The 19,221-nt window shown below is 34.8% G+C and overlaps 3 protein-coding genes across 4 annotated transcripts; 2 read left to right on the top strand and 1 right to left on the bottom strand.

The window, feature by feature from the left end:
- The first annotated feature begins 1,602 nt into the window (after window positions 1-1,602).
- Window positions 1,603-7,528, top strand: LOC115722231 (protein GAMETE EXPRESSED 2). 2 transcript variants are annotated; one of them, XM_061103647.1, is made up of 16 exons: window positions 1,603-2,501; window positions 2,601-2,933; window positions 3,014-3,352; window positions 3,428-3,754; window positions 3,849-4,055; window positions 4,141-4,223; window positions 4,325-4,466; window positions 4,545-4,859; window positions 4,972-5,096; window positions 5,175-5,392; window positions 5,482-5,709; window positions 5,805-6,034; window positions 6,134-6,372; window positions 6,482-6,638; window positions 6,815-6,966; window positions 7,062-7,527. In XM_061103647.1, exons 1-16 carry the CDS (start codon window positions 2,435-2,437, stop codon window positions 7,062-7,064), a joined length of 3,165 nt encoding a protein of 1,054 aa, XP_060959630.1. In that variant the 5' UTR covers window positions 1,603-2,434; the 3' UTR covers window positions 7,065-7,527. The 2 variants fall into 2 exon arrangements, with proteins under 2 accessions (XP_060959630.1, XP_060959629.1); XM_061103646.1 differs by having other exon boundaries at window positions 6,815-7,528.
- Window positions 7,529-9,282: 1,754 nt separating this feature from the next.
- Window positions 9,283-12,204, top strand: LOC115722236 (probable acylpyruvase FAHD1, mitochondrial). The gene is made up of 7 exons (XM_030651392.2): window positions 9,283-9,654; window positions 9,767-9,932; window positions 10,728-10,780; window positions 11,119-11,181; window positions 11,452-11,502; window positions 11,585-11,702; window positions 11,891-12,204. The coding sequence occupies exons 1-7, from the start codon at window positions 9,547-9,549 to the stop codon at window positions 11,995-11,997; spliced, it is 666 nt and encodes a 221-aa protein (XP_030507252.1). The 5' UTR covers window positions 9,283-9,546; the 3' UTR covers window positions 11,998-12,204.
- On the bottom strand, window positions 12,139-13,669 carry LOC115722235 (uncharacterized). The gene is made up of 3 exons (XM_030651391.2): window positions 12,912-13,669; window positions 12,604-12,836; window positions 12,139-12,529 (listed from the first exon to the last, which is right to left on the bottom strand). The coding sequence occupies exons 1-3, from the start codon at window positions 13,380-13,382 to the stop codon at window positions 12,283-12,285; spliced, it is 951 nt and encodes a 316-aa protein (XP_030507251.2). The 5' UTR covers window positions 13,383-13,669; the 3' UTR covers window positions 12,139-12,282.
- Between the last annotated feature and the right edge of the window lie 5,552 nt (window positions 13,670-19,221).

The following is a 19,221-nucleotide window of genomic DNA, read 5'->3' as shown; positions in this document are numbered from 1 at the left end:
ATCCCACACAAGCTTTGGATCTCCAATTCCAAATAAATAAAAAATTTATAAAAAAAAATTCGGAATTTTTCCCCTTTTTTTTTTTTTTTTTTTTTTTTTTTTTTTTTGAAAAATCCATACTGCCAAACGACATGTCGTTTTTGCACAAGGCAAAAACGACACGTCGTTTTTTAATTTCTGAAGTGTGCTGAGAAAATATACAAAACGACATGTCATTTTCCCCAAGGTAAAAACGACACGTCGTTTAACTAATGTAGAGGCTGCCTCAGAAGACGGAAAACGACATGTCGTTTTCCACAATGTGAAAAACGACATGTCGTTTTTTCAACAACGACAACTAAATGTAGGCTTTCAAACGACACGTCGTTTTTGACAAACGACACGTCGTTTTGGGCAAACGACACGTCGTTTTTTGGCAAACGACATGTCGTTTGCGTCGTCTTCTTCAGCCAAACCGGGTCGATTTTGACCCGTTTTTCTGCACGCGGGTCCGTCGAACCCGACCCAAACCCGATCGGAAATTGTGTTTCCGACGACCAAAATGCGTGTTTTCAAATCTAAATGGTTCTAAATCAAATAATAAAGAGATCCACATAGATTTTATGCACAAAAACACGAAAAAATATATACTTTAATATCACGAAATTAATCGGGTCCGAAAAGGTTTTAACCGGAAAAAATTTCCATCCTTAAGTTTTTCAATAGATTTTTAATGCTTAGATCGATCTATAATACTATACGAACATAGCAATATATTAAGAATTCGAAATAAACACCGAAAAATAAAAAATGGAAAAAACCAAAATGGACCGATCGTGTATATATATATATGCATGTATATATCACATAAAGAAAATGAATATTATGAATGTATTATGCGATAAAGCATATATATAATATACAATATATATATATAAACATATATACACGTGAAAATGAAAAAAAATATATATATATACAGTATATATAAATGTATATAATATATATATAAGAATAAAGATATATATGTATATACGTATGAAAAATATATATATATATACTTGAAATTATATGAATATGAGTATATATATATACACCACGAAATTTGTTTATATATATATGAATAGTGTATATAAGTGTATATATATATATGAAACTCAACCAAAATCAAGGCAGAGATAAATCCGCTCTGATACCAACTGTTAGACTATATATATAGTGTATGTAATATAGCATATACAAATGATATGAAATGCGAAAAATAAAATGTAATCATATCAATAATATATGCAATGAAAGGATCGATGTACCTCCAGCCATTGATCTTTGAGCTTCAATCCCTGCGATAGCTTCGGTATTGGAGTTCGGGCTTCCTCGCTTTCTCAACTCTCTTTAGATGGAATTTGCTGAATGGATTCAGAATGAGTGAGGAGCTCGGGGACCGAGACCCTATATTTATAGGTGAGATACTCCATCAGTATCTGCGCCACATTAATTGTCAGAATATTTTGACAATTAATTCAGGAAATCAAATCAGGTAATGAATATAGAAATCTGACCATATATTTAATATTACATAATTGATTTTGTTCAGATTCAATGAATATAAAATATTCATTTATCAGAAAATCAATTATTTATTTATTTCCTTAAATAGAAAATCATTTCCTTAATTAGAAAATAATTTCCACAAATAAAAATATTCTAATATAATGACCATTTATCATGTCTCTATATGACTAAATATTTAATGTCGATATGCTAGTTTCGACCAATACTCTTATAGTTTTTAGCCATAAATACTACGTTGAATCTATCATAAAATTTTCTTAATGGCCTGAAAATGTATTCTGAACTCTAGGCCTAGTATGAAACTCTATAATACACCATACACGAGATGTATTCTTAAAATAATAAATGAATCTGACTTTTATAATAGAAATAATAATTAAGATTCTTTACGCTGCAACTTAGTGGTAATCTTAAGTATTTCAATTAAATAAATTTTTTCTGGGATCAAATGTGATAGTGCTCACACAAAGTTAGGTGAGTCTCAAAATTTCAACAAATGAATAAGTATTCCTATGTTATGGGAGACTCTTCGTATTATCATACACTATCAGTTCTCTCTTTTTTTTAAAAAAAAAAAATTCATAAAAGTTCCAAAGTAATGCTTTTGTCAACTCCATTTCCAAAGTTCCAAAGTTTTTTTATATTGCCTTTTACCATATGTTTTAGTTGGTTTGTAGCCAAACCTCATCTCAAAAGTTAGTTATGGTCCATTTCCTCCTGTGGAAGTGGTTAGAAATAATCAAAACAATTAATTAACCATTTCCAAAAAAAAAAAAAAACCATTTCCAACCGTCACTTATAATGTGTCAATATAATTAACCTATCAGTTTTATTTCGCAGACCAAAATTTCTTAACTCGTAACTTACATTCATGACTGTCTAAATGGGATTATACATTCTCATCACAATCATTACTTTATCTCTGCCCTTCAATCTTTCATATGAACTTAGTATGTCATCAACTTTTTCATTCTTTTTTCTCTCAAATTCTTAGAACACACTTATCATGTTATGATTAACTTTCGTTTTTCTCTTTGATGTGTTTGCAGAAGTAAACAAAGGAAATCCAAAACCTGAGTTTGCATTCAGTTGGTTAGATGACAAAGACACATTCAAAGCCGGTGACATTGCTACTATAAAGATTAAAGTGTTAACCAATCTTGACAAGATTGACAAGAACACTTTTCATCCCATTCTAATTGTCAATGGAAAGATTGGGAACAGTTCTTACGTATCTGGGGTTCTTACAGATTTCAAAGGCAACGACTCTGATGATTGGAACATCTTTTTTACCACCTTAACTGTTGGTCTATTCAACGTGATGATCAACGAAGATCACTACCATGTTTTTGATTCTTCATTGCATTTCAAAGTTGAACCAGGTTTTAAATTTGGGAAACAATGCTTTCTTCATTTAACTGAATTTATAGTGTTTTTTTGACTTTGATGTGTTCTGTTGAAGGGAAAATTTACCCTTCTGTGTGTTTGGCTTCATGGATGGGAAACATCAATGAGTTCGAAGCGGGTTCAAGAGCTAGAGTTCTAATACTTCCAAAAGATGCATTTGGGAACAATGTCACTTCAAATAGTGAAGATCTCAGTTCATATAACTTCACTGTGTCAGCATTATATGCCAATGGTTCCATTTCTGATTCTCCAAATATCAATGGAATTGGATGGAATGGATTTGGTTATATCATTCTTGAGTTTACTGTGGTTAAAGCTGGAGAGTTCTTTTTGCTTGTTCATGGTGGCAACCACATCTTGAGTGGCACTCTTCTTCCATTTAGGGTGAAACCAGGTGATTTATCAAAGCACATACTTTTAACAGTTATTTGACTCCTTGTAATGAAGTATTTTGAGTTGTTTTTATCAGGATCTGTTGAGGTTTCCAATTGTGTGGTGAGGTGGAACTATGAACCAAAGGCATGGCAACTATTTTCCAAGATGGAACTCTTCATACATCAGCAAGATCAGTATGGAAATCTAGTTCCAGGACTCTATGAATTCGATGCTGAAGTCATCGAAAAAGAAGCAAACTTGTCTATACCTATACCAGATTTGTACTTCGAGGAAGTGGAGCCTGGAATTCAATTGTTTTCCTTCAGCAATCTGGAGCCAGGGAATTTCTTGCTAAAAATATCAGATATGAAGCACAACAAGAGTATCTCTAACATGCCATATCCTTATAATGTCTTTGTAGGTGTGTTTGTGTGTGTGTGATGTTTAATTTCTTAGTTAATTTTCTTACCTTCTTTGTAAAATGTGCTTATGCTTTTATGTAATTACTTGAATAGGTTATTGCAATGGATCAAACAGTGTTGTCAATGGAACTGGTTTGAACAACTCTATTGCAGGAGAAATAGCAGAGTTCTCTGTATATTTGAAAGATAGTTTCTTAGATCCTTCTCCTGTAGAAGTAGAGAGGCTTCAAGTAGAAATCACAAGGGAAATTGACTCCTACAGCATAATGCCAACCATATCTCCAATACAGATTATCAATGGTACATAATAGAAATTCCCTTCTTTTCTTATTTGATAAGAAAGTTATTGCTTTTTCACTTTACAAAAGTTTCCATCTTTGTTTAGTTAGTGCACTAGCAAGGGAGCCGAGATTTGATTCGAATGAGGCAGAAGTTGCTCCTTCACCATCTGTGAACCTTAGAAATCCAGTAAGAAGTACATTCATATATGCAGTTGTTCTGTTGTGTATTACTATTATCATTCAACCTCAAAAGACATGAAGAGCAACTGATATTGGCTTCTGGTCCAGCCTGCTAGGAATTCAAGTGTTCTAGCCACTTCTTTCAACGTGACTTACACGCCCGACAAGAGTGGTGTTTATGGAATTCGAGTATATTGTGGAAATATCATGCTTAATGGTGGCCATTCATTTACCAAGGAAGTAAGTGCAGGTACTATTTTATCACTTCCTTTGTTAGCTCTAATCTCCCATGTTTTCTTCACTTGCTTAGTAAAGTTTTTGTTGGCAGGCGAGGTTGATATAACGCTTTCAAGGGTTGTAAAATTTGCTCCTAAGGTACCAAAGTTGATAAAGAATGAAGTAGTTGTGGAGCTCATGGATTCTTTCCATAACCCTGTCATGTCACAACAATCAAAGCTGAAACTAGAGGTTGCTGCTTCAATGAAGAATGCCTCAGGTTTTTTAAGTTGGGATTTTTCGGACAACAATAATGGTTCATATACAAGTCATTATACAGCTAAGGATATTGGCAATTATCAAATATGTGCTTCATTTGATGGCAAAACTTTCAACCCTTGTCCTTTTGAGGTCAATGTCTATAGCAGTAAGTTAACATTGCCATTCTTAACTTCTGGACTTGATGCTTTTCACCACTTATTGAGCAAGTGCCACAATGCAACATTGCCTATCTAATGCTGTCATTGATCATCTTGTAGGCGAGTATTTTCCCCGAGCTTATGATGATGCAATATCTGTTTGGGAGGATGAATCGACAGCTTTTGATGCTTTAGGAAATGACTACTTTGCTGGTGACAATGCAACTATCCAAGAGTTTTCACAAGTAAGTTTCCATTATGTTCTTCTCTTATATGCTGTGGTTCAACCATTAACAGTGAACCATTAACTCTGAAATTGTCAGCCAAGCCATGGTACACTTCTCCAATATGGAAGGCTTCTCCGGTACACGCCTCAGAAAGACTACTATGGAAATGATTCTTTTGTGTACACAATATCAGATTTAAATGGTAATCTTGCAACTGCTTCAGTAAACATATCTGTTCTCACAATCCCACCCCAGTTTATTTCTTTCCCAAGTCAATTACAAGCAACCGAAGATGAGATAAGTCCCAAATTCGGGTAAGTCACCTTTCATCTCTAGAGACTATACCATTAGTTTTCCACTATAGTTTATGGTGTGTAATAGTATAGTTCTGGATTATGTGTAGTGGTTTCTCTGGATTTGAGCTAAGATATTCAGATATGAATGAGAAAATATCTGTTAATCTTAGTGCACAATATGGAACTATTTTCCTATCTCCAATGCTGATGCAATTTTGGCCAACAACAAAGACCAAACTTTCTCTATACAAAGGGGATGGAGAAGCTAAGGTTTTGGTCTTGGAAGGCACTGTGGAAGTGGTCAACTTTGCTCTCAAGTCAATTCAGTATTATGGGTACTATCTATACATATTTTCAATTCCTAAAGTGCTTAAAAGAGTTCATGTTAAATTGTGTTTCAGCTATGTTTTTCTTTTCTTTCTTGAAACAGGAATGAGAATTTCTATGGCAATGATACAGTTCGAATCTCGACTAGAAACAGACATGGAGTGAATAACTTGAATATTCCAGTGTTCTTAGATCCTATCAATGACCCTCCATTTATTCACATCCCTGAATTCATCATATTGAAAAGTAATGAAGATGAGTCACTGGTATATGACTCAAAAAGAGACAAGTTTGAGTTTTTCATTGGAGACCCTGATATTCAAAGTTTCTCTGGTATAAATGATTAAGATTGAAGATAGTAGTGTTTGAAGCTTTAAACATGATAAACATCATTTGAATTAATGTATAACTAGCTCTTGGTGGTTTCTTCAGGCTATAAATCCCAATTCATGGTCTTATTTTCTGTTGAAGTTAATAATGGATTTTTAGTCACTAGTCTACCAGCTGAGCTGATCAACACAACTGAACTTAAGACCATGAATAGTTATATGTGGCAGCCTCTTCAGACATATGTCAGTATCTCAAAACACTTTAAAGTCAAGGCTAATGGAATCAGATTCCGGGGAACAGTTAATGACTGCAACAATGTTATGAAACAACTTTACTATAATGTAAACTATCATCATCTTCTTTTGCTATTGTACCAAGTTAAATATATATAAGCTACATTAGTATTAACTCAATTTTTCTTTTTTTGGGTTTGTTTTGTTTTTGGTGTAGGGTGGATACCATGGGGCAGTTTTATCAGTGACAGTAAATGACATGGGAAATTATGGGTGTTACCCAGATTGTACTGAAAATGCTTCAGTGCCTTTATACACAGAGGCTAATGTTAATCTTATAAGAAGAAGGCCAATGAGTTCATTTGTATCTCATGGTGAGTAGGGATTTCAAATAAATTTGCTGTGTTTGTGATCCAATTCTAATTTCCCAGCAGCTAGCTCGCAATGCCACATTTTGTAGCGAAAACAAATATGGCATCGCGAGAGCTCGGGTTGGCCAATTAAGCATTGGAAGAGGACTAGATTTCTTACTTTGAGTTAATGAATGCAGCTTTGGGGTCAGCATTGGTGATTGAGTCCATAGTGGTGCTTACTCTTGGAATTGTCGTTTTATCTTTCACATGCAAATGTGCCTTTGCTTTGGTTAAGGAAAGAAGTAACAATGGAATCAACAAAACTCCTGTGGTTTCACTGAAAGCAAGTGTAAGTGTTTTCTTTTTTGTACGACAAATCAATTAGTGTCGTTTAATAATTTCAAGACCGTTTGATTGATGTTGTTCTCGTTCATTCTTGTACAGTGAAAAACAACTTGGAATTTCAACACACTAAGAACTCTCCTCTATTATAAGTTTTTAATCACTTTTTTTTTAGTAAATTCTCAATACTGCGTATTTAGCAATTTATATTTGCTTAGGTATGTCATTGGATATGTAATGTAATGTATGAAATTCTCCTTACAATGTTGAAAGATGAGGCAATTAATTGTATTATTGGGTAATATTTTAAGTGTAGTGCCTATTCATTGCCAAGAAAATCAGTTGAATGGGAGTGATATATTCATCACAACTGAAACTCAAATTGGCTTGAGTTGAATGTAAAAAGCAGAATTTGGAAGTACTATACCAAATGACTATAAGAGAGATACCACATGATACGATTTAAAACAATATACTCAGTGAATGGAAATATTATGATTTTTCATGGTTGGACTGAATAGAAATATTCTGAAAAAATGGAATGAATGAACCAAATAGAAAATCAACATTTTTAGTTTCTTTTCTTAATCAAACGTATTAGATGTAATTGGTTTAAAATTTTGGACAAAATTCTCTAAACTATTTTATTTGCAAATTCAAGGGGTTGTTAGTTTGCTTAGTTAAAAATTTGACTACACTATGTACATATGTCATTTTTTATTAGTCCAAAATAGTTTTAATTATTTAAATATTATTGTAATTTATTAAACAAGAAAAAGTTCTTAAAATTTAAAAATTAATTTAAAATTAAATTACACAACGCCATCAAATACAATGAATACTTTAAATCAAATAATATAACAAGATAATCGCGCACTATCGAACACTATTCATGGAATCTACTGTGCAAAAGAAAGGATAGCGAAAGTATGGGGTTTCACTCGTTTGTATATTTTAATCAGGCGCTGCTCGCAAAACAAGCTTGGAGACTTCTTACACAACCTGACTCTCTTCTTGCCAAGTTTCTGAAATGTCAATATTTTCCCCATAGCTCTTTCCTTGATGCTAATCTTGGGCACTCCCCTTCCTTAGCATGGCAAGGGATACATTAGAGTAAAGAATTACTCTCATCAGGTTTGCAGTGAAAAATAGGTGAAGGTTGTAGAGTTAAATGTGATGTTGACCCTTGGATTCCAAGACACTCCCCTTTATAACTAGTTTTCTATTTGAGTCTTTCAGATGACGTAGTTTCAAATCTTATCACTGATGATAGACAATGGGATGTGGCGCTCCTCAACCAATGGTTCTCTCCGTTAGATGTTGATCATATCTTGACAATACCTGTGGGTTTCTTTAGGTACAATGATACACTTGTCTGGCATCACTACTCATCTGGTATCTACTCGGTTCAAACGAGTTATCATTATGCAACGTCTCTTGAAGATATTAATAACAGCTCAAGCTCGTCTTCAACAGATCAGTGGTGGAAGTTCTTTTGGTCACTCATGTTACCACAAAAAATCAAAAATTTTATCTAGCGTACTTACAATGATGCGCTCCCCTATTGCTACTACTTTGGTCAGACTAAAACGGATGCTACTTGCTCTATCTGCAACCAAGTATGGGAATCTATTGGCCATGCTCTTTTCATTTGCAAGTATGCAAGAGCGGTTTGGCGACACTTAAATCGAGTTATTGACTAGTCCAATTCGTCCACGACACGCAAGGGAGAATATCTAGTTCATTTGTCTATAATATACACATGTGCTGAAATGGAACACATCTTTTGCATCCTTGATTTGGATAGAGAGAAACTGAGTGATACATGGACACAAAGTTAAACCAGCAAAGGACCTGGCCATTTTTGCAGGAAACTATCTGCATAATTTTTTATCTGCACAAGCAAAGTACAACTCCAAAACTAGCGCACCAGCACAACCACTTTCTTCAGATGCTAAACCTGTCTCTTGGTCACCTCCAATGCTTGGAAATCTCAAGTTAAATGTTGATGCAGCAGTTGATTCAACAAAAAAAGTAACTGGCGTGGGGACTACTATTCGTGACTCCTTTGGCAATGTAAAAACTGCCCTTTCAAAACCAATCATTGGTAACTTTGTGGCTCACGAAATGGAGGCATTGGCGATGTTTCATAACTTAAATTGGGACTTCAACTTCATTAGCCAATTATTCAAGTGGAAATGGATGCTCTATGAGTCTCCAACGTTTTATGTAAATTTTCATCTGCAATTTTTTTTTTCTAAGATTTCACTAGTTTTGTATCCTTTCTTCTTAATGTGAATGTAACTCATGTCAAACGTACAGTTAAGGCTACTCACAAGTTAACAAAATTTGCTTTAGGGGTGGATGAAACTTGCTTTTGATTGAATTGTATCTCTCCACCTATAAATTTTGTTGTTGTAAATAATTTACCATCTTAATTTATAACACCAAATTTTATTCTAAAAAAAAGTAATATTTATCTAACTATTAAAATTAGTATTACTAAATCTCACAAACTATTTAACAGCCATTTTAATATACTACTCAGACGGACGGAGCCTGTCGAGTTTTCGTGCAAATTTCGAAAATGGCAACGGCGGCATTTCAGAATCTTTTGCAAGTGGGTACGAAGATCGTCGGCGTCGGGAGAAACTACGTTGCTCATGCCAAAGAACTAGGCAACGCCGTTCCCAAGGTTCTACTTTCTCTAGCTATTTGGATTTTGTTTGGATATTGGGAAAGTCAAGGAAACTTTTTTCTAGATTTCTTTGTCTTCTTAACTTAAATTATATTCAAATATTTTGAAGGAGCCTGTGTTGTTTCTAAAACCGACTTCGTCATATTTGGAAGCCGGAGGCACCATTGAAATACCTCATCCCTTGGAGTCGCTTCATCATGAGGTAGAGCTCGCAGTCGTGATCAGTAAGAGAGCTCGCGATGTTCCCCAGTCCACTGCTATGGATTACGTTGGAGGTATAAAATTCAATATTATTATCATCATTGCCTCTGAAATTTGAAAGAAAAAGGGTTCATTTTGTGTCAAGTGTTTGTAATGATCTCAAATTGGGTTTTGATGGCTTATTCTCTTTGATCTCTGATTGGGCTATAACGAGTTTCTCTTTTATACTGATAAATACAGATTTTGATTTTTGAAATTGCTGTATTGATCTGGCTAGTATGTATAGCTTTGATTTCTGCATATTTGGAGTTAAAATCAACCTCTGGGTTTTGATTTTGAATTACTATGCAGTATGCATTCCATTTCCGAATATGACTTTTTTTTTTATGTGTGCCACGACCTGTCTTTTGATTGTGATCTAATTTCTGGAAATGCTTGTGTCCCCAGTAGAAGCTTAGAACTTGAAGTTACAAATTACACCTAGTTCAACTAGGTATATTTCTGGTAACCTTAAACTTATACATGTATTTGTAACTGGTAAGACAAGATATCTTGAATTTCAATTTAATATCTGCTAAATTTTAAAGATAACTATTAACAACTAAAGAATTATGCTTCAGTTTTCGAAAGTGAGTCTCATACTAGTGTTTTTCGATTGTTTGGCGTAAGCTTTTCTTTTTGTGCTGGTTATTAGCTCTTGTTGCTCTTCTCTATCTGAATCTCAGCAGATGTTGTCTTACTGACAATGGATGTGAATTTTTTTCTGGACTTGTAAAGAAACTGAAAGTGTGGAATTTGGCTTTTAATGAATTTACTGATACTTGTTTGGCACACTTAAAATGTAGTTAATTGCTTCATTCTTGTGCTAGGCTATGCTCTTGCACTGGATATGACTGCCAGAGAAATTCAAGCTTCAGCAAAGGTAATGCTTTTTGTATCTTTTTTCATCAATTTTAGCTTAAGTTTGTTGATTAGGGAAGCCTAGTCTAGTTTTAGCTCAATTAACTGTTGCAGCCTTTAATTACAACGAAATGTACAGAAGCAGTATTTTCTTGTGTGAAGTTTTTGTTAATTAGGTTGGCACAACTGTGAGTTAACATAGATAGATTAATTGGTCCAACAGTCACGTTCTGCCTAATTGTATAGAGAAAATAGCTTCATTGCTGCTGCAAAGTATTATGTAAACTATGAAACATGCATGATTGGATTGTTGTCCATAGTTAGTGTCATTACCTCATTAGAAATGGTTTGCTTTCCTAGGCTGCAGGTCTTCCATGGACAATTGCTAAAGGCCAGGATACCTTCACGCCAATCAGTTCTGTTGTAAGAAATGCCTGCCCTTTATGTTTATTTATTAATTTGCTTTTCATCTATGATGCTTTACTTAAATTCTGGTATTTTTTCCTCTAAGCATGTTTCTGTGCACTTTGATTTTCTTATGGTATCCTTATTAAAGAATCAGACAGATGGTTATTCCATGTAGCTCTAATATGAATGCATTAGCTGGAAACTGCAAAGTGATTAATGGCCCAGAAACTAAAAATTTTTCTCATCTCATATTCTCATTGTCATTTTTAAAAATTAATCCTGCAGCTGCCCAAGGCATCAGTTCTCGACCCGGACAACTTAGAACTATGGTTGAAGGTGGGTGGTAGTTTCTCTTTCTCATTTGCTTTATAGGTAGCTCAGATTTTATATTGATGAACTCAAAACTGATTGACCATAGGTAGACGAAGAAATAAGGCAGAAAGGCTCGACCAAGGATATGATATTTAAGATCCCATATCTCATAAGCCACATAAGCTCTTTCATGACACTTTTTGAAGGGGATGTTATACTTACAGGTATGTTGCCCTCTTCGTAATGCTCCCCCATTTTGTTTTTTTTTCCCTTTTGTACTTGTGAAAATGACTAATGATAGCTCATATTATACAATTGAACAACCATAAGAATGTTTTACAAGATGTAAAAAATGAGATTATTTTCCTAATTTATTTACTTAGAATGCAGCTAATTATCATTGATTCCTCAGGCACACCTGAAGGTGTTGGTCCAGTAAAAGCAGGCCAAAAGATTACTGCCGGCATTACAGACCTCCTTGATGTTAACTTCAACGTCGAGAAAAGGAAGAAGCAATAGAGTTCACCCATGTCTTCTACATCATAAAACGCCTACTATTTTGTTTGCATTTTATCTGTCTGCTAAAATTGTTTCAAGACAACTTTATTGTGACACTCAAATAAATTGCGGGGGTATAATAAGCTTTTGCACCCAACAACATTGTCTGTAAATTCCATCCATATGGTCAAAATTTTCATTAAGAAGAACACAATCACTTCCATTTAACCTTATTTACAATCATAATAACCATAAAATCAATGTTTATTACTCAATGAGAATACAAAAACAAATAAAAATGTGTAATCAAAACTTCTTGAAGAAGTCATAAATATGTGTGGTAATCTCATTTGGCCTTTCCTCATTGATGAAATGACCAACACCTTCCATTATTATCAGCTCTTGCAGAAAAGGCACATCTTTCTTGAACCCACCATTGTGTATGTAATCCTTTGCATTAAAGGAATTGTAAACCAGGTCCAACTCACCTACTATAAACTTCACTGGAACTTTTATCTGTGTCCCTGTCCATGGCGCCACCAGTTCCCAATTTCTGGTACCAAAAACAATAACTTAACACAATATAAATTTTAACCAATACCCAATTAAAGAAGATTAAACTCATACCGATCAATGTTTCGATAATAGTTTAGCCCTCCAGTGAAACCAGTCTTGTCATATTTGGTGACATAATAGTTAAAATCTTCTTCTGATAACCAAGAAGGCAAAGCAATCGGTGGTGATTCTAAGGCTTTTCCTTTGGGCCAAAATAATGGGCCTGGAGTTCGATACGTTAGAATTTCCTTCAACACTTTCTCAGTACCAATTTGGGCAAACTCTTCTTCTATGATTCCACTCTCCTATTTTTTTTTAATTAATCAAAATTAGGAATGTAATAAACATTAATTAATTAATTAATTAATAATAATACTGACCTGAAATCTGCATATGTAATAATCGTGGCCACAGACAGCTCTCATGGCACTGAGGGGTTTTCTCCTAGGGTTCCTGGGATTAAAGGGCGCGCTCATATTGACCAAAGCTTTGACTCGATCAGGGCGAAAGAGGCAAAGGTACCAGGCGATTACGGCGCCCCAGTCGTGACCTACAACGAAAACCTTGTCCTCATCGGCGGCTATGGCGTCGAGAAGGCCGATGAGATCGCCGACGATATGAAGGCAGGTGTAGTTGGCGGGAGATTCGGGGGCGTCTGAATCGCCGTAGCCACGGAGGTCAGGGGCGATGGCTCGGTAGCCAAGGGAAGCTAGAGCAAGGATCTGGTGTCGCCAGGTGTACCATAGCTCGGGGAAGCCGTGCAAGAAGAGGATGAGTGGGCCTTGACCTTTCTCCGCTACGTGGATATTTATTCCATTAGCTTTCACTGTCCTGTGCTGTATGCCCTCCATGAGTGAGTGTGATGAAAATAAGTTCTTCTCTTATGTTCAAACTAATAAGCAATGTTTCTAAGTGCATAAGCAGATCCTATGAGACAAAACCATGTCGTTTTTTTCTTATTTTATTATTTGTTATGAATAATATAAATACATTTCTTATGTATGCATAGCTGTATATTAGATTTGAATCAGATTTGTAATTATTATTATTTAAGTTTTTTTTTTTTTCATCTTTATTAAAGAAAATTCATAGCGATTACATGACTCAATTCAGGAGAAACATCAATTCACAATCAACAACTACATAGGAAGTTCTAACTAAGCAATGTGCAATATTATTTACAGACCGTCTAATAAAATTGACAAAAACATCAAACAATTCATATAATAACATCTTACAATCATAAATAATACTCACAAAGTAAGAAAATAAAAGGGTCGAACTTCGCAATGCTTGCACAACTGTAAGACTATCAGTTTTGATTACAACTTCTTTCCAATCTTTTTTTTTCACCCAACTCAACGCTTCCTTCATGCCTAAAGCTTCCACCATTTCTAGTTGCAAAATCCCAGCTCGGCAGCAACTGAACCACTCCAACATTGCACCAGTAGCATCCCTAATAACTCCAGCAAAGCTGTATGTTGCAACACCAGAAAAATGACAGCATCAACGTTGATTTTCAAGGTGTTACTTGTTGGTTTTTCCCATTTTCTGCCCCATCTGCAACAGTAAGACAGGCCGCAGTAGGAGTTCGGGTTGTATCTTGAGCACAAGTCCAATCCACAAGTGATGCGTGAGCCAAATAGGGAACACTTGTGACTGAAGGGACTTTGTCTGACCAAACTAAATTATTCCGATGCTTAGCAGCCACACTCTTTCTCTCCCCGTCCAGCTGAAGCAATAAGTTGGCAAACCAGTTAGCAAAGGAAGTTGTAGGTGCTGAACATAACCCAGTGTCGACTTGACTCCAACAAGCCTTCGCAAAAGAACAATCCACTAAGCAGTGAAAAATTGTTTCATCCATTTTTACACATAAGACAGGTAGAATCAATAACGACATGTCTTGATCTAAGTCTAGTCTTTGTAGGTAAGCAATTTGTAGCAGCACGCTATAACATGTCTTTACCTTTGGTGGGACACTAAGGTTCCAAAGAGTATTCCAAAACGTCGAGTTATCCTCTTGAGAACCAAGATCCTTACTCAATTGCAGATATTTGTAGGCAGATTTAACTGAAAAATGGCTTGAATTTTCCCAACAACAATACCACACATCATGCAAACGAGTTGAAGATAAGGGGATGCTAAGAATCAGATTAGCATTTCGTTCATTAAACAAATCACGAACCAAGTTGACATTTCAAGCCAAACTACCAGTAACCATTAGCGCCTGAACATTTTGTTCAACAAGAGATGTATGAAATGAAGTCACCCTTGGATTCTCTTCATTTGGAAGCCACAGCTCTAATAGCACACTCACCATAAAGCATGTCCCAACTCTGCATCTAGCCTCCTTACGAACTAACTCGTGTGTTTCGAAGATACTTCCCACACAAAGCTAGGATTGCTTCCTAATTCAGCAGCCAAGAAGCTCCCATTTCGATAATAACGAGCTTTGAAGATCTTACTTACCAAGGAATCCGGACGGCTAAAGAGTCTCCATCCTTGTTTGCACAATAAGTTCAAGTTAAAGTCTCTTAGAATTCGAAACCCTTGCCACCTTTTGACTTATGAATTGTCCATTTGTCCCACCTCTTTCAATGAATTCTTACACATCAACTGATCCATTTCATTATAGGTCTCCACCAGAAGAAGGAACACATTCATCGCATAGCTTGGTAGTGATTGAGCTACGGTTTTTATTAACAACTCCTTTCTCGATTTTAAAAGCAGCCTACCTTCCCACCCCTGAATTATTTTTCGCATTTTATCTTTCAAAAAGCCAAGCAAAGCAGTTTTATTGTGACCCACAATATTTGGCAGCTCCAAATAAGTGCTTTCTTTCCCTGCTTCACTAATGCCCAGTGTAGAACAAATACTATGTTTGACCTGTTGGGTTTTATGCCCTAAATAAAACTCATTTCAATATAATCAGATTTACTCATTAATATAGATCAGAAATAACATTTAATGTTGCATGGTTCACATGATTTATTTCATGATTATATGTACATAATGTATAAATTCATCTGAAACCCTTTTCACATACTTGATCCTGTTTATTGTGCCGTCAACACATTGGAAAGTAAACATGACTATGTGAATAAAGTTTCCTAGATTTATCGTACACGTGGTTTTACTGATATGATAATCTACAACAAGAGTTTACTTGTATTTGGAGAAATACTATGTTCTTTCCAGAACATTGGTTAAAGTAAAGCTCAGGTTGGATGCATGGAGTATGCATCGGAAGGGACCGATATTGAACTTTGACTTAGATTTATTAAACTTACCGTAATATCTATTCAAGTCAATATCGCCTAGTTGATCCTAGATCAAATGATCTTAATCCTGTTATGATTAGGCTCAATCTTGAAAGGCTATTCGTGTTCTTTGATTTGTTAGTTAAGCCTACTTTTAGGTCAGGGTGATACGTACATTTTGGGAACACGGTAGTTCAATTGAGTGGGAGCGCTATCATAAACATGGAATCTATAGCTTCTATCTGGCGAATAGTAAGCAAAGGATGATCTCCTTCGAGCTTGACCAAACGAACATAAATGGTGGAGTACTCATTTCACATAAGCTGAAATATCATTTATACGGGGTCAAGTGCTTTAAGGAATAAATACATTGTAGGGTGTAACGGTAATTTAATCCCTTTACAGTGTAGATCATTCATATAGAGGATCATTGATCAAATTAGGATTATAACAATGGATAACTAATGATGTGTCTATATGGTGGAACATATAGAGCATTCTATATACTGAGAGTGCAATTCTAAGTTCTATGTGTGGATTCAACGAAGAATTAATAAGTTAGTGAATTTTAGTGTTAAATTCTTGATCTACTTATTGGAAGCTCGGTTATATAGACCCATGGTCCCCCCACTAGTTGAGATAATATTGCTTGTAAGACTCATGTAATTGGTTTTGATTAATCAATTATAATTCTCAAATTAGACTATGTCTATTTGTGAATTTTTCACTAAGTAAGGGCGAAATTGTAAAGAAAGAGTTTATAGGGGCATATTTGTTAATTATGATACTTTGTATGGTTCAATTAATAAATATGATAAATGACAATATTATTTAATAATTACTTATAGTTATTAAATAGTTAGAATTGGCATTTAAATGGTTGAATTAGGAAATTGGCATTTTTGAGAAAATCAGATACAAAAGGTGTTAAAATTGCAAAATTGCAAAAAGCAAGGCCCAATCCACTAAGTGTATGGCCTGCCACTTTTGTAGGAAATTTAAACTGATATTTTCATTATTTTAATGCCAAATAATTCAAACCTAACCCTAGTGGAATGCTATAAATAGATAGTGAAGGCTTCAGGAAAATTACACTAAAATTTTCTATTTTTCCTTCAGAGAAAAACCTGAGCCTTCTCTCTCCCTATCTTTAGCTGTCACTTCTTCTCTTCCCTCTTGAGAATTTCGAAATCCTTAGTGATTAGAGTAGTGCCCACACACATCAAGTGATACCTCAATCATAGTGAGGAAGATCGTGAAGAAAGATCATCAGCAAAGGAGTTTCAGCATCAAAGATTCAGAGAAAGAGATCCAGGTTCAGATATTGATAATGCTCTGCTACAGAAAGGAATCAAGGGCTAGATATCTGAACGGAAGGAGTCATATTATTCCGCTGCACCCAATGTAAGGTTTCCTAAACTTTATATATGTTTATTTCATCGTTTTAGAAAGTTCATATTTAGGATGTTAATAAACATACTTGTGAGTAGATCTAAGATCCTGGTAAAATAAATTCCAACATGACCCCATTCACTATGTTGGTACTAAAGAAAACTGATAATTTATGCTTATTTACTTCCTGACCCAAAGCAATCTGAAAGGTGTTTAATAATTCTAAAACATTTACAACACATTCCTCAGACGCCTTACAAAAGACATAGCAATCATCTGCAAAAAAACCATGTGGGATAATACCGGGGGCCCCCTTGCAACCTTACAACCACGAAGTCCCCATTCTCTCATACTCTCTTATCAATGCGGAAAAACCTTCTGCACACAGCATAAAAAGATTGGGTGACAAAGGATCTCCCTGCCTTAAACCTCTTGTTGGAACAATCGGACCAATCTCTTGACCCCCAACATTAACACTATAGGAGACCAAGCTCACACACTTCATAATCAACTTAATCCAGTGTTCAGCAAATCCCATTTTCCTCAGCATGGCTTGTAGAAAACCCCACTCAACCCGATCATATGCCTTACTCATGTCCAACTTAAGTGCCATAAAGCCACCCTTACCAACTTACTTCCTTTTTAAATAATGCATGACTTCAAATGAAACCAGGATATTATCAATAATGAGTCTTTTAGGTAAAAAAGCACTTTGGGTTTCAGAAATACCACTGGGAAGAGCAACTTTCAACCTATCGGCCAAAACTTTAGAAACATATCTTATAAACCACATTAACATCCTCTGTGGGAGTAAGAAATTTGAGTGGACTATTGAGTGCAAAGAAGCCTTCCAGAACTTGAAAAAGCATCTAGCCAAGGCTCTCATCTTGTTGAAACCAGTTAAGGGAGAGCCATTGTACTTATACCTGCTTGTGTTTGATCACGCTATTAGTGTTGCATTTGTGCGAGAAGAAGGAAGGCTCCAAATTCTGGTATATTATGTAAGCGAAAAATTGCTAGGCGCGGAGTCTAGATACCCAATAATCGAGAAGTTTTCCTATTGCTTGATGATTGCCTCCAAAAAACTGATACTATACTTTCAAGCTCATGCCATCAAAGTACTAACAATCACCCTCTCTTACAAGCTCTTCAAAAGCCAAAATCCTCATGAAGATTATTAAAGATAGGCTATGGAATTTAGCCAATTTAACATCCAATACCAACCCAAAATCTCAATCAAGAGTCAAGTCTTAGCCGACTTCATTGTCGAGTGCACTGGAATCAATGACAAACCATAGATTTATTTATAACAAGAAAAACCAAAAAGTGGGAATTTCAAAAATTATATTTGACAACATTCTATCAGGTAATGCATATATTTCTCTTAGTAAACTTTTTTTTTACATTTTATTTAATATTATAGTCATAACCCTACAAAAAATAATATTAAATGACTAAATGTTTGGGCTCATTTATTCGGTCAGAGAAACTATCTAAATTCATACTACTTTTCAAAAATTAAAACTTATATTTTACAAAACCATTAACTAGCCCCACTCTCATGATACTTAATTCATTCTTATTTTACAAGACCGGTCCGTATTTTTAGATCTAAATTGCAGTCCTATATATATATTTGATATTGGATTGGGGAATTTGAACTTGAATGTTCTTTTATTTAGAAAAAAATATACTATACTATATATTAATGTTCTTAAATTATACTTATGATTACATTGGAAAAATATATATTAATCGTTTAAATTGATATTTATTAATTTTTTAAAATAAATAAATAAATAAAGTGAGAAATGTTTTAATTTATTTTTCATAGATATACAATTAAGATGAATATTAATATTATCATATATTACAAGAAAACAAAAACACCCTCACTCGGTCTTATCTTTCCCAAAACTCATATCAGGATAAGATAAGATCCAACTTTATATACCTTTCGAACAATTCAAAACCTATTAATGTCCCTATCTATCTTCTTAATTTGTTGTGTAAAAGTCATCAATGTAGTCAGACCCTA

The sequence above is a fragment of the Cannabis sativa genome, chromosome 9, assembly GCF_029168945.1.
Source record: "Cannabis sativa cultivar Pink pepper isolate KNU-18-1 chromosome 9, ASM2916894v1, whole genome shotgun sequence".
NCBI lineage: Eukaryota > Viridiplantae > Streptophyta > Magnoliopsida > Rosales > Cannabaceae > Cannabis > Cannabis sativa.
The sequence above is the reverse complement of the archived record's forward strand: the minus strand, read 5'-3'. Positions and strand labels throughout refer to the sequence as shown.